This window comes from Camelus dromedarius, chromosome 11, assembly GCF_036321535.1.
Source record: "Camelus dromedarius isolate mCamDro1 chromosome 11, mCamDro1.pat, whole genome shotgun sequence".
Classification (NCBI taxonomy): domain Eukaryota; kingdom Metazoa; phylum Chordata; class Mammalia; order Artiodactyla; family Camelidae; genus Camelus; species Camelus dromedarius.
In genome coordinates this window covers 57,402,995-57,417,429 of record NC_087446.1, presented here as the reverse complement: position 1 = coordinate 57,417,429, position 14,435 = coordinate 57,402,995, and the positions used below count along the sequence as shown (strand labels likewise).

The 14,435-nt window shown below is 41.2% G+C and overlaps 1 protein-coding gene across 2 annotated transcripts in view; it reads left to right on the top strand.

Annotated features, from left to right (window-relative positions):
• TESPA1 (thymocyte expressed, positive selection associated 1) overlaps positions 1 to 13,356 on the top strand; it is a 35,240-nt gene extending 21,884 nt beyond the window's left edge. The window contains exons 9-11 of one of the 2 annotated variants that reach the window (XM_010994079.3): positions 1,111 to 1,934; positions 3,050 to 3,143; positions 12,562 to 13,356. In XM_010994079.3, the coding sequence (XP_010992381.1) occupies positions 1,111 to 1,934; positions 3,050 to 3,143; positions 12,562 to 12,770 (1,127 nt within the window). In that variant the 3' untranslated portion in view covers positions 12,771 to 13,356. Of the gene's footprint in view, positions 1 to 1,110; positions 1,935 to 2,981; positions 3,144 to 12,561 lie in introns of both variants that reach the window. The other variant, XM_031462363.2, reaches the window with a different exon arrangement.
• Positions 13,357 to 14,435: the final 1,079 nt, after the last annotated feature.

Sequence of the window (14,435 nt, the reverse complement as noted above, 5' to 3'; positions counted from 1 at the left end):
TCTTCCAGAGAAGGTGGGGCTCAGGAATACTTATTTTAAACAAGCACACCCACGATTCTGATGTGTAATCCTTAGACCACATCCTTAGACCATACACTAAGGAAAGCTACGGGAAGGCTTCTCTACCTGGATCAGGGGTAAAAGACTCTTTGATTCTATATGTTAGAATATATTTCAAATTATATTCTTTTACAGCCCCCTAACATGATGGTGTTTTTGACAGTGTTGTTTCAGATTCTTTGTATCAGTTCAACTTAAAAGTTTGTTAACACTACCCTCCTGAGCTTCACCTGCTGAAACAAGGATTTTGAGTTGGAGTATTTTGACAAGCACTTTAGATGAATCTTATGCACACTAAAGCTTGAGGATGATTTATTGAATTTATTTTATGGGCCAGGTACATGATTAGATGTTACATTCTGAAAAAACAGCAGCTAAACAACAGGAACATGATTTTTGCCCTTAAGACGCTTACAGTTTAATGGGCATGTGGTTTATCACAGTGCTTTTCAAACATGGATGTGCATAAGAATTACCAAAGGGTATCGTTAAAATGCTTGGGACACAATCTGAGATTCTGCATTTATAGCAAGTTCCCAAGTGGTGCCGATGCTACTGGACTACCGACCACACATTGAGAAGCAAAGTCTAGTAGAAATGATATAGTCCGTGTAAATTTCTCTACCCCTGTCCATTGCCTAGTAATTGTCATCCCTCAAATTTGCTGCTATGAGAAGCTCCTGTAACCTTAAACTTCTCTTACTTTCTAAGAAAATAATGCTAGTTTTGCCCTTTTTGGCATGTTTGTCACCCAAAGCAAACACAATGAGAGAGGCTGTTGTATACTGGAAGCAGAAAGGATATGCTAAACCAAGATAGAGGAAAGTTTCTCATCTTGTATAGAATTAATGTTTGAACTACTTGAGATCGGGAGTCAAAAAGTCAAGGAAGGGAATCCTGGGTGGGAGAAATCTAAATGGGAGAAATACTTGTGGAGACACTGCAGCTTCTTTCTGAATGTTGAGCTTCAGGGAGGCTACTGAAGGGAAAGATTCAAGAAATAATTTGCTGATGACCCCTAGACTCACCATCTTCAACCCTTGTACACAGGCAGGTTTAAGCAGGTGCAAACACTGGCCGTCACTGCAGATGCTTTCTTCTGTCTCTACTCCTATGTGTCCAAGACACCTGTCCAGAAGTTCACACCATCCCACATGTTCTGGAATTGCAACCCATCTGATGTGCCATCCATCAAGATTCTGGCCCCTGAACCTGACCCTCATTCACCCAGAGAGCGCCTCCGGAAAGCCATCTCCAAAATGTGCCTGTACACATGCCCCCGAGATCGGCTGTCACCACCCAACGATACCCCCAAAAGGAACAGTCTAGACCAAGTGGTGTGGGAAGTGATGGACAGAGTGAGAGGAGAGAAGATGGTCCTCCAGCAAGACCCTGGGTTTGGGCCAGGCCCACACGGATATCCTGTGCCCCCTCTCAGGGGTACAAAACTGCCCACTTCTTCCTGTCCATGTGTCCTCTGCCCTGAAGAAGAAACACAGCAGGGGCTGGCTACCTGGGCACCATCACAAAGTCTGGAAACTCTGGAAACTCCGGATTCTAACCTCAAGATACCCTGTTGCACACATCCTCTGCCCAGAGCAGATCGGCAGTGGAGCACAGACTCTGCACAGGTAAAGAGAGAGCTGTGGGGTCTCCAGGCCACCAACAAGGAAGCCCATTCAGCCAAGGATGAGATCTTCTGGAAAAGAAAGAGCAAAGCAAGAAAGAGTCTCTTTCAGAAGAATCCCCTGGGCAGGAAGGTTAAGTCATTGGATCTGTCCACCATTCAACAGAAATGGAAACAGAGCCAAGGGAGAGCAGAACTGCACCGATCTTACACCCAGCAGCTTCAGGACGCACTTGACTCGGAGGAGGTGAGTGGGTTGGAGGTGAGGGAGAGGCTGGCAGAGAAAGGCTCTGGGCTCTTGCCCTTGCGTAAAGGAAATCCAGGCTCCCTTTCCCTTCCAGATATACCAACTCTTTTAACTGCATTCAGAAAACTTTGGGCCTGGGCTAATATAGAAGGAAAGAGAAAGAGAAATGGGCCCATTTTCTTAAGAAGGTCCAGGTTTCCAGCATTATTTTTTAACTCCTCATCCAACTTGATCTTCACTGAAGTTTCTCATCAAGCACGCTGTCATTTTTGCGATCCACATGAGTACAGATAGAGGTCAGTTATACACGAAGTGAACCACTATTAAATAAAATATCTTTTCCACCTTGACAAGTGTGTAACCAGAGAGACTTGGAAGTGCAGATTCAGGTCTAGAATTCTCACTCTTAGAGGACTTCAGTGCTAGAACGTGGCAGTGTGGGCAGAGCCACTCCCCAGCCCCTGGCCTGTCCCCTTCTCTTCCCATGCCCAGATCTGTCCTGCACCACGAGGGATTTTGCACAAACATGTGTGAACACCCCAGCCTGTGTATCCAAATGCCAGTAACACCTTACCCACACAAATAACCATCTGTTGGTCATCATGCAGGCCTCAGAGTGCATACACTAGGAGAAAGGTCTGCCCTTAAGAGAACAGACACCAGGCAAAGCCAGCACATCTCCCCGAAGCAGTCTTGGGGCCATTTGAATAGCATTTTGGGGGATTCTGGGTATGGTCTAGAGGGGTGGTACAAGATCAAAGAGGACACATCCCCTAGCATCACCAATTCTTTATCTCACAGACTCTCTAAAGCTCAGGAGTCCTCTTGCCTGGGTCTGTAGACAGTACTGCCACCAAGTGCTGGTGTCTCGAGGAAGAGCTCTCAAATCCTTGCCACAAAGACAGGCATGATGATTTGCAATATGATTTGCATGTGTGTCACCCATCACTGAATGTCGAGCTGCTCCTGCCTTTTTCACTAGCAGGTTCCTACCACAAAGAGAAGAGGCCAAGTCGCTCAAGTACACTCAGCCTCTTTCTCCTACAGCTCCCTGCCATCCTGCACCTTCCCCCACCACTGGTGCTGACTGAGTTCTGCCGGCGTCTTGGTTACAGGTGCACAGCAACTGTGAGGAGGAAGAGAATCACTGGCCCAGCAGATGCCGGTCCCCCCACCTCTACCAGACTTTTGCTGGCAAAGACTCAAGAAGTAAGTGCATCTCTCTCTCTCTCTCTCTCTCTCTCTCTCTCTCTCTGTCTCTCTCCCTCTCCCTCTCCTCAAACCTGGCTGCACATTATAAGCATCTGGAAAGATTTTTTAAAATACTCACAATAAAGAGTCCCACATCTTGCCCCCTTTTAACTGGTATGGCATGGAGACCAGGGACTGATATTTTGTTTTTAAGTTCCTAAGGTGATTCTATTATGGCTGGATAAATACTTCTCTAGATCAGTAGTTCTCAGACTTTAGTATCAAAATCACCTGGAGGGCTCATGAAACTTCAAATGGCTGGGCCACAACTCCCAGAGTTTCTGCCTGAAGAGGTCTGGACAGGGCCTGAGAGTCTGCGTTTCTGAAAAGTTCCCAGGTGATGTTCATGCTCCTGGTCTGGCGATCACAGTCTGAGAGCTGTTGTTCTGGGGGAAATTCTCTATAACTTTAATTTCCAAAATGCAATCTACAGACCAGCAACATTAGCAATCACTTAGGATTTTGTTAGAAAGGCAGAATCCCAGCCCCTCCCCACCCCTGCCCTGATGAATCATAATTTTATTAAGATCCTTAAGTGACACACTTGCACACTGAAGTTTGAGAAACGTAGTTTTGTAGCAAGTGAGGACCAACCATGGAGGCTTATACCCCTGCGCCTGCTTGTAGCTACTTTCTAATCAGCCTACATCATGGGACTTCGGGAAGACATCTCAGTGTCTCTCCCGGCTATGCTCATTTAGGCTCTGAATTCCTTTCTGCAGCTGTGGTCTGATGTACAGGGCTCTCCTTCCCTCCTCAGAGAAGCACAGTGAATCTCACATAGGTAGTTACTGCAGTTATAATGTCTTTCTTCTAGATGTGAATTTTGAGTATTAACTCTTTAAGAGGTATCCTTTATTTTTTGAACATTTTAGCTAAATATTTATTATTTAGACTAAGCAGGAATTAGTCTCCTGGTGTTTTAACCACCTGTCCTCCAGGACCTCAGAGAAGAAGACGTCAGGGTCAATAATTTTTGCAAGATAGTAAGAACTGAAATCCCTCTTGAATAAACAAATCATCTTGCTTGGAGTTCCCTCCATTTTAAATGTCTTAATACTATTTACTGTACTTCCTGGCCTGACAGCTTTTGGGTTAACACCAGAATTTCATTGTTACTGGTCCAGAATCACAAAGGTCTTTATGATTCTAACTCCTTTCATTCTAGTTATCTGTGGTTTTAGGGCTCTCACCACTCTTCTTTCTCTCTTATCTATCTTACCTTACTCATCTTCAAGTACATAGATGGCATGTCTCAGTCACTCACCAAAGAGGTAAATAGCAGAAGGCGGCAAAGCACTATTTGTAGTTGAAAAGTTTAGGATATGAAGTCAAATGATCTACCCATACTAGCTCAGTAATCCTGTGGCAATCACTTCACTTTTGTTTGTCCCTGTGAAACCTCCCAGGGAGCACGTGAAGGTAATGTAACGTACTGGGATAACTGTTGTGATGCTGCTGCTGCTGCCTTTAGAAAGCATATTCATGGGCATAAAATATTTAGATCAGTGATTCCCAATCTTGCAAGCTTTTTTTTTTTTTAATTGCTACTTCCTGAACTCCACCCAATAGAATTAAATACAACTCTCTTGGGTTTGGACTTGGATATTACCATCTATTCTTCTGTAAAAGCTTTCCCAGTGTCATCAGTTTCCTATTGCTGCATAGTAAACCAACCAAAATGTAGTGGCTTAAAGGGAAATTTATTTACTATTCCTCACTATTTTGTAGATTTGCTTAGATTCTTCTACTTGTCTCATGTGGGTTCACTTACGCAGCTGCTTTTGGCTAGTTGACTGGGCTGGACTAGAAGGTCAAAAATGGGCTCCCCCTAAGGGTGCTGACCCTGGTGCTGACTGTCAGCTGGGCGCTCTCTCCATGTGGTAAGTCATTCTTGGCTTTCTTACATGGATGTTCAGCAAAAACTCAAGTCACAATGCTTCTGTTTAAGGATGCGCTGCAAGTTGCACATGTCTCCTCTACCACATGTTATTGGTCAAATCAAGTCACAAAGCCAACCCAGATTCAAAAGGAAGGAAAACAAACTTTACTTTTTTAATAGGAATGGCAAAGCCACACTGTGAAAAGATATGTGGAAAGGAAGGGTTGTTGTGGCCATCTTTATAAACAGTCTATCACAGACAGTGATTCTGGTGCCCCATGGCGTTAAGAACGACTAGTTTAATTAAAGGGATTTATCCTCACATATTAAAGATGCCTTGAGGGTAAGCTCTCATCCTAAAGCTCACTAAAACTCAGCCACAGCATACAAAATTTGAAAGGAAATTAACTGTTAGACTTCAAATTCAAATGGAAAATGTGGAGTATATACTCCACAGCCTGATTTTCCTCCCCCCAAATGTAATTTACTCTAAAATGCCAAGCTTTGCTCAAGTGTTACTTGTCCAGCAGATGTCAGCCTCACACAAGAAAATGCCAGGATGTCCAGCAAAGCAGGTTGTGCAGGATCCATATGATTATATCTTTCTGGACAATCCACGTAATACCCAGAACACCATTTCCTTTCACAAATTTGTCCCATCTTTGATTAAATGTCAGTATACAGAAAGGCTGAAATTGAGTTGCAGGGAGGAAGTTTCCAGGAGTCATACATTTCAAATAAGTAACTAGATTCCATTTTCTCCCAGGGTGTCAGGATTTCATTACAGCAGGAGTTACTGTGGTTAGAGATGCTATATTTCACTTACTCTAAGATGTTCATTTTTATATTTGTAAAATAGAATTAGTATAACAATTGGCAATGTCAGCCAATATAATTGCATATATATGTATATGTATACATAACATATATATTTATATTTGCCTCCTTAGTGGAATATAAAATAATTGTAAATCAATGGCTTATCAGATTCCATGAAACACAATAATTTAGAAATTGGATGCATTTATCCTCTCAGGGAAATGAGGAAGCGATTCTGTAGGTTTTCCTTTTCTGATTCCTTAGAAAAATATGAGATCTCTTTGCTGGCACAGCCTTCAGCTGAGGCAGGGAGAGGGGGTCACAGTGGTTCCCAAATCATTCCAATGTTCTATGAGTTTGTTTAATAATCTTTTCACAAATCTGTTACCTACCTCTCTCAATCCACTCCTCCATCATCCTTTAAGAGATCACAAGGAGTGGGGAATAGCTATGAAAACAGCTCAGTACGGCCAGGATTAAAGACTGTATGAGAAACATCGGTGGGGAAACTCACTCACCACCATCAAAGGCAGAACTAGATGGGACAGTCTTTCAGATCTACTGCCCCTTCCAGAATCTATAATTATCTCCCAGAGATTCATTGTCTCCTGGGGTCTCTGTGTCTAGTCCCAGGTGTTAACCTATCACTTGTTATCAGGTATAGGAGAGGTGCAAGCACAGACAGAAAGTGGTCGCATCACCCAGCCGGCCACCGCGTCTAGTTGCAAGGTCCTCATATGTACAAAGTCACTCCTCACCTGAAGAGGAAAATAGAGGTTGGAATCCAGTCTTTGAAAATCTCAAGGGTCTTTGGCTTCTGAAAGGGAGTTTCTTTTTTTTTTTTTTTCTTTTTTTCCTATTTTATCTACAAAAAGTGAGTGCCTTTCTGTAAATAGCACAAGAGTTCCTTTTCTGTTAGAAGAGTATCTGGTCCCCAGCTATGAGCTTTCTTCCCTCTCACTCTATCATTTTAGTCTCTGCCAGAGAAGAAGTCTTAATCTTCCTCCAAGGTCCTGGGAAAGAATGACTCTCATCATTCCTCATAATGTGCACCAGGCTCAAGATTTTCAAATTCACAGGCCTTTTATTGGGGTCCTGTTGCTGAAATTTAAATCATTTGAACTTTACCACATTTATAAGAAGCAGGGCCAAGAAAAAAGCTTTTATTTTTTGCTGTTGTATCTTTTACTAGACCTGAGGTGGCACAGGCCTATACGTAGCCTATTTGTGAAGTGATCATATCTAGAAGTGGGAGGGCAACTCTATTGGCAGCAGTGGGAGAAGAGATGGGAAAGATTAGGTGGGGAGGCTAAGGTGCAGAGCATGAGATAAAGAGGAAAACTAGTCTGAGATAATCCCACATGGTGGGTAACTCAACACACTATCTGTTTGTACTTAGTGGAACCTCTGTGAGCCAGGTAGCTACACACTGGCTCTATAATGAAAGATTTTACCATATGATAATATTAACCATAACAAATACTTATATATAGTGGTAATTACATGTCCCACACTATCCTTAGCACTTTATGGGAATTAAATCATTTAATCCTGTGATGTAAGTTGTTCTATTGTTCCCTATTTTCTAGATGATGACTCTGGGCACAACTATTTTTATACCAAATAAATTCTGAAGTGAGACAGGAAATGGAGGGGGAGGAGAGGGAAAGAGGACATGATGAAAATGTGATGATTATTTTTCTGCCTCATTTACAATTCTTAACAAGGTTGTTTGTGTCTGTTGGGGAAATACAATTAAAACCAAAATCTTCTGCCACCCCAGAAAACCTCTCCAGAAAGGTATAAGAAAGAAAACCGTTTTGGTTTTGAATAAGCAGCAAGACAGAATACGATGTGTGTCACAGGCAATTCACTAAAGAGACTGCAAAGGCAGGAAGAAATCATCCCCTCTCATATAGCCAAGGAGATACAACCCTTGACATTCATGTTGTCAAAATAAACAATAACCAGTCCTCAGGCAAGAGGACTTGACAGCACCATTTTCCACACAAAGTTCATCCTAGATTCACCTGGTAACTGGGGTGGCCAACTGTGTTAGCTAATTGCCTTTATCAAAGAAATAATAAATACCTCTCATATTTTTATGTCAGATGGTAGTTTTGCAGTTGGAGCCAGGCACCTAAGTTAGATCCCTACCCTCCCATGGAGACTGGGAGATAGGGATGCTGTGATCCCTGATGATTACATGTCAAAGCAATGGCTTCCATATCCTTGAGAAAAACATCTCTGAATTGTAAAGATGATAAGAGTTTTATTTGGCCTTTAAAAAAGATTTACATACATTTCAAAGAGACAAAGAATTTACAAGTTTTCTATAGAAACATACTTTAACTGGTCTTTGTACTCTCACTTGGCCTTGCTACAGCCTACCGATACCTCCCAGAAAGGTACTTACACAATCATCTGGAGCCCAGAATTTTGCAACATTCACTAAGGGAACACCTCCAGGTTCTTGGTCTGGAAGCGAGCAGTGTCTATAATTGCAGTCCTTTAGGACTGTATATATTTGCATATCTTAAAAGCTGTGGCCTGAGGGTCTAACTTCCAGTGAGTCCAAATTAGGTGTTGACTGAGATCCCTGCCTCTGGAATACTCACAGGTTGTGGTACACCCTCAACAACTGGGACCTAACAAGAATAAATCCAGACAAGCACAAAGTTTTGAGGCACAACCAAGAGCTAGGGCAAGGTTAAATGATAAGGTTCGTCTCCTACACAAGGCTGTTCCTTCAAGATTGGGAGATACAGCTATTTCACCTAATACATAGAAACAAAGAGGGTCAAGCAAAAATGAGGAGACAAAGGAATGTTTCAAATGAAAGAATAAGATAAAGACTCAGAGATAAAAAACAATAAAATGGAGATAAGGTATTTACCTGATAAAGAGTTCAAAGCAATGGTCCTTTAAGTGTTCACCAAACACAGGAGAAGAATGGATAAACACAATGAGAACTTTAACAAAGTTATAAATAAAAAAAGAAAGTACAAAAAGGAAGTCACAGATATGATAAATACAATAACTGAACTGAAAAGTACACTGGCAATGCTCAACAGCAGACTAGATGAAGCAGAGGAAAGAATCGGTGAGCTGGAAGACATGACAGTGGAACTCACCCAAACAGAGCAGCAAAAAGAAAAAAGAATTTTAAAAAGTGAAGATAGCTTAAAGAATCTGTGGGACAACATACAGAAGAATTTGAAGAAATAATGGCTGAAACTATCCCTAACTTGGGGAAGGAAACAGACATCCATATCCAGGAAGCCCAGAGTGTTCCAAACAAGACAAACCCAAAGAGACACACACCAAGATTATTATAAAAATGTCAAAAGTTAAAGATAAAGAGAGTAAAAGTAGCAAGAGAAAAACAACTTGTTAGGCATAAGCAAGCCCCATAAGATTATCAGCCAATTTCTCAGCAAAAACTTTGCAGGCTGGAAGGCTTGATATAGTCCATGTGCTCCAAGAAATCAACTTCCAACCAAGCAATACTTTACCCAGCAAGGTAATCATTTAGAATTGAAAAAAAGATAAAGAGCTTTCCAGCCAAACAAAAGCTAAAGGAGTTCATCACCACTAAACCGGCCATGCAATAAATGCTACAGAAATTTCTTTAAGATGAAAAAAGGGGCACCAATTACTAACAGGAAAACAGACGAAAGTAAAAATCTCACTGGTAAAGGTAAATATGTATTAAAGGTAGTATGAAGTTTAAAAGACAAAAGTAGTCAAAATAATTAGTTAAGAGATACACAGAATAAAAAGATGTAAAATGTGACATCAGAAACAAAATTGAAGAAGAAGGTATAGCCCAGTGGAGCTATAGAGTATGAGCTTAGCGAGTACGAGCTTAGCAAGCACAAGGTCCTGAATTCAATCCCCAGTACCTCCACTAAAAATAATAAATAAATAAATAAATAAATACATACATACATACATACATACATACATACATACATACATACACAATATGTGGATGGGGGTTAATTTAGGGTTTAGAATGCATTCAAACTTAACTTACTATCAACTTAAAAATATATATATTATTTATATATATAAAAATATTTTTTTCAATAGCCAAGATATGGAAACAACGTAAGTGTCCATCAGTGAATAAATGTATAAAGAAGATGTGGTATATGTATATCAATGGAATACTATTCAGCCATTAAAAAAGAAATCTTACCATTTTCAACAACATGCATGGATCTCAAGACTATTATGCTAAGTGAAATGAGTCTGACAGAGAAGATAAATACCATATGATTTCATTTATATGTGGAATCTGAAAACAAAACAACAAAGCAAACAAAACAAGGCAAAATTGATTAAACAGAGAACAGATGGTGGTGGTCAGAGTAGGGAGGGATTGGAGCGTAAGTGCAATGGGTGAAGGGGATCAAGAGGTACAAACCTTCACTTATAAAATAAATAAGCTATTGGGGTATAATGTACAGCATGGGTACTATAGTTAATAATATTGTACTGCAAATTTGAAAGTTGCTAAGAAAGTAAATATTAAGAGTTCTCGTCACCCTCCCCTAAACACACACACACACACATGCACACACACACAAACATGCTTTAGAAAGTGTGGGGGTGGAGGTGAAGCCTATTTCTCAACAGGGAAATTTAAACTTCTTCTTTTGAATTTGTACTTGCCATTATATTTTTTTGTATCTTTGTCTCTCTTCCTTTGCGTTCCCTTTATCTGTACTGCCCATTTCCACTCACTGTGGAAAGTAGAAAAGTAATTTCTATATGCACCCCATAATGTTCATTTTCTGAGTTATAAATTTCAAATGTTCCAGTGGATTACCAAGGCCATATCCAAGGGTGTCAAGCCACACAGCTTCAGGTGTCAACATTCCCGTAGACTGTAGGGTAAGCATTGCTCCTAGAAATATGCAGAGCAGAGTCCCTGTCTCCATCCCCACGATTTTACCCAGCCCTTCAGGTAGATATCACCTCCAGTGATTATATGGCATTTTCAGAGATACTATCTCATATACATCTTATAACCATACAGATAACAGAAACCATTTTATGCTTAAGACTCAGAGAAGGAAAATTATTTAGCAAGATTATGTAACTAGTTAGTTAATATCAGAATCAGAAAGAAAGCCTAGGTCTCCTGACTCCTGAACCAGTGCTCTTTTCATCAGAGCACACTGCCCTGAGTGTGCGGAAGTTCAGACTGCAGCTGTGGATCAGAGCAAGCCTCATTGCCTGCACTTGGATCTGACCGTCATTAACTGTGTGCCCTAACCCTTTGAGCTAAGCACCAATAACCTCACTACCTTTGTCCCACTAAATTTTGTTTGCCTTCTTATGAATTCACTGGCAAGATGAGCTTTGTGCCAGTTAAGAAGGAATGCTCACAGGATACTTAGAGATCCTAGGTTAGTGAAAGACATGAAAGGAAAATCAATAATTACTTTGATTTAATCTCATTAAATGCCCTGGGGACAGAAGAATGAACTTCCCAGAGAATGTGTCCAGGTGAGTCTGGACAGATGAGTAAAGGTTGAACAGGGGAAAGGCACTGGTGGGAGGGATTTAGAAGAAGAAACAGGGCATTGCTATCCCAGGTAGAGAGAAAATATGTTCAAAGGCAAAGAGGAACAGAATATCACAATATTGTATCTCAGAAACTACACCTTGTGCCTAGTGGGAGAAAGGGGATCTAAGGGAGATCAAAATTAAGAATAGGAAAGATAAATAGAAATCAGAATATGAAACAAAGCCTTCTGTGTTATTTTAAGTGTTTTAATTTAGTCTAGGAAGATAGGAAACCAGTTAAAAATTTATAAGGAAGTGACATGATTAGATTTATCTTTTAGAAAGAATATTTTAGCAGAAGTATGGGAGATGGACTAAATATGGAGCCAGTGGAATAAGGAAAATCATTAAAGAGTCTACCACAGTAGTTTGATACAGCCACTACGGAAAATAGTATGAAGATTCCTTAAAAAACTAAAAATAGACTTGCCATATAATCCAGCAATCCCATTCCTGGGCATATATCTGGAGGAAACACTAATTTGAAAAGATCCATGCGCCCCAGTGTTCATAGCAGCACTATTTACAATAGCCAAGACATGGAAGCAACCTAAATGTCCATCAACAGATGACTGGGTAAAGAAGTAGTGGTACATGTATACAGTGGAATACTACTCAGCCATAAAAAATGAAATGATGCCATTTGCAGCAACATGGATGGACCTAGAGATTATCATACTAAGTGAAGTAAGCCAGAAAGAGAAAGACAAATACCATATATCACTTACATGTGGGATCTTAAAAACATTACACAAATGAACTTATTTACAAAACAAAAACAGACTCACAGACATAGAAAACAAATTTTTGGTTACTGGGGGGAACTGGGGAGGGAGGGATAAATTAGGAGTTTGGGATTTGCAGATACTAACTACTATGTATAAAATAGACAGACAACAAGGTCCTACTGTACAGCACTGTATTCAATGTCTTATAATAACCTATAATGAAAGAGAATAAGAAAAATAATATATATGTATGTATAACTGAATCACTATGCTGTACACTAGAGACTAACACAGCATTGTAAACCAACTATGCTTCAATAATTAAAAAAAAAAAACATGATGTGGTTCTTTCTAATTCCCATTGCAGGCTGTCACCACCACCACAGCAGCACCTGCTCTGACAGCAGTGGCTTCATAGAAGAGCCTAATTCCCACCTCTTCTTGCAGGAGGTTGTACAGCCTCCAACATCCAGCTGCGGCTCCCTGGCCCTGCAGACTCCCGATCTCAGTAGGAGAAAAGCAGCGTGGCGCACTGGGCAGAAGACCAGGGTGGGAGACTGGGAATCTGCGTCCTGATGCTGTCGTGAACGGCAGGCCCAGAGACAGACCTTAAACAGTCACTTCCTTTCTTTGGTTTTTCTACTATGCGGGTATTAGATTCCATGCTCTGCATGATGTGGACGGTGTAAAATGAACAAAGACTTAATTTTCTCCGCAGCTTTGACACTGCCTAGGGCAGTTAGAAGATTTAAGGATGATCCAGTTTGAGGAACAAGGTTTGGAACTGGAATATTCTCAAAATGCTCAAGCTAAGTGAAAAAGGACAAAACCCGCTTTCAGACTCTGAAACCTTGGTGCAACCTCAGTGGGACTCCCTGGGACTCCCTCTGAGCCTCTGCTCATCCCTACATATTCCCGTTAAATTCCAGAAAGTCTTCCACCACATCAGAGTCCTGTTTTTCTTCTTGAGGCCTCATCCAAGGAAATTCACATGTACCCCCCCCCCCCATTAAAGCCAGCTTCTCCCTCAGTCCCAAATGTTGTATCTTCACAGTGAAATAGATGCATGGGATTCAGTCCCTCCTCTTGGACACTGCAAAAAGTTCACAGTATTTTCTGCTGGCAGAAAACAATACAAATAAAAATATGTTTTTAAACCTTGGCATTTTTAAGAGAGAATGAACAGTTGTGATTTGGGTCAGATGGAAAATATTTTTTAAAATATTAAGCCCCATCAACCAGTGGGGCTTAAGCCTCTACAGTGCTCTACCAGGCAGTACGTGGTGTAGAGAATCTTATACACATGCCACCCCCAAGAAAATGTCAGTAGAGGGGGAGCGGTCTCTCAGTCTCTCTCTGTCTCTCACACACACACACATTGCACACACACACACATTTACAGGAATGTATAACTTGCTTGCCTAACACATTGCAAAACAGCCAACACCAGGAGAGAAGGACTAGAGGGAAAGCATAGCCATGAGTGTTAAAGAAAAACATCATACCAGGCATGATGAGTGAACAGAGGTCTGTTTTATTTCGCTGCTGTGGCCAGCAGTAGCACTTAGAGCCTAGGCCAGCCTGGTTGCCTCGCCAAGTGGAAACAAAGGGCTAGAGAGTTTTTAAGAGCTGGAGTGGCAGCCATCTTAGGCCGTCTACATTTGCTAATTGGCCCTACCCAATGGCAAAGTAAACTTTTCCGGTATCTTCTTGACATGAGGTAGCTTTGTGACTTGGAGCCAGCCCTCCTCCTCCTCACCCCTCAGTTGGTCTCCTACCTCCCACAGAACCTGGGAGATGTGGGTGCTAATTTCCTTGACACTGACATTTCAGAGAAATGGTTCTTAGGTCATAGAGAATGTGGTTGTGAGAGTGGAATGAAGCTGGGAGAAGATTTCCACCCCAAAGGGGACAGAGAAAGATTTACAATAACAAGCTTTCTAAAATAAATGCCCTAAGAAGAGAGGTCAGGTCCTAAGGAAGGAAGACACCTGTCCAAAGTTTAATCAAGCTGAGGGGAATAGTAAGGCCCTTGATTATGAGAGAGACCTGAAGGATCTGAGATTATTTCATTTAAAGAGCTTAGGAGACTAAGCATATTTGACCCCATCTCCTTGAAGAAATGGCTTGGGTGCTGCAGAAGAAGGCAATGTTCACATTCATCTTTGCCAGAAGCTGCCATTAGGATCAGGAATGAATAATTGAAGACTTCTAGAGAGCTCGTCTGGAGGGACATGGGGA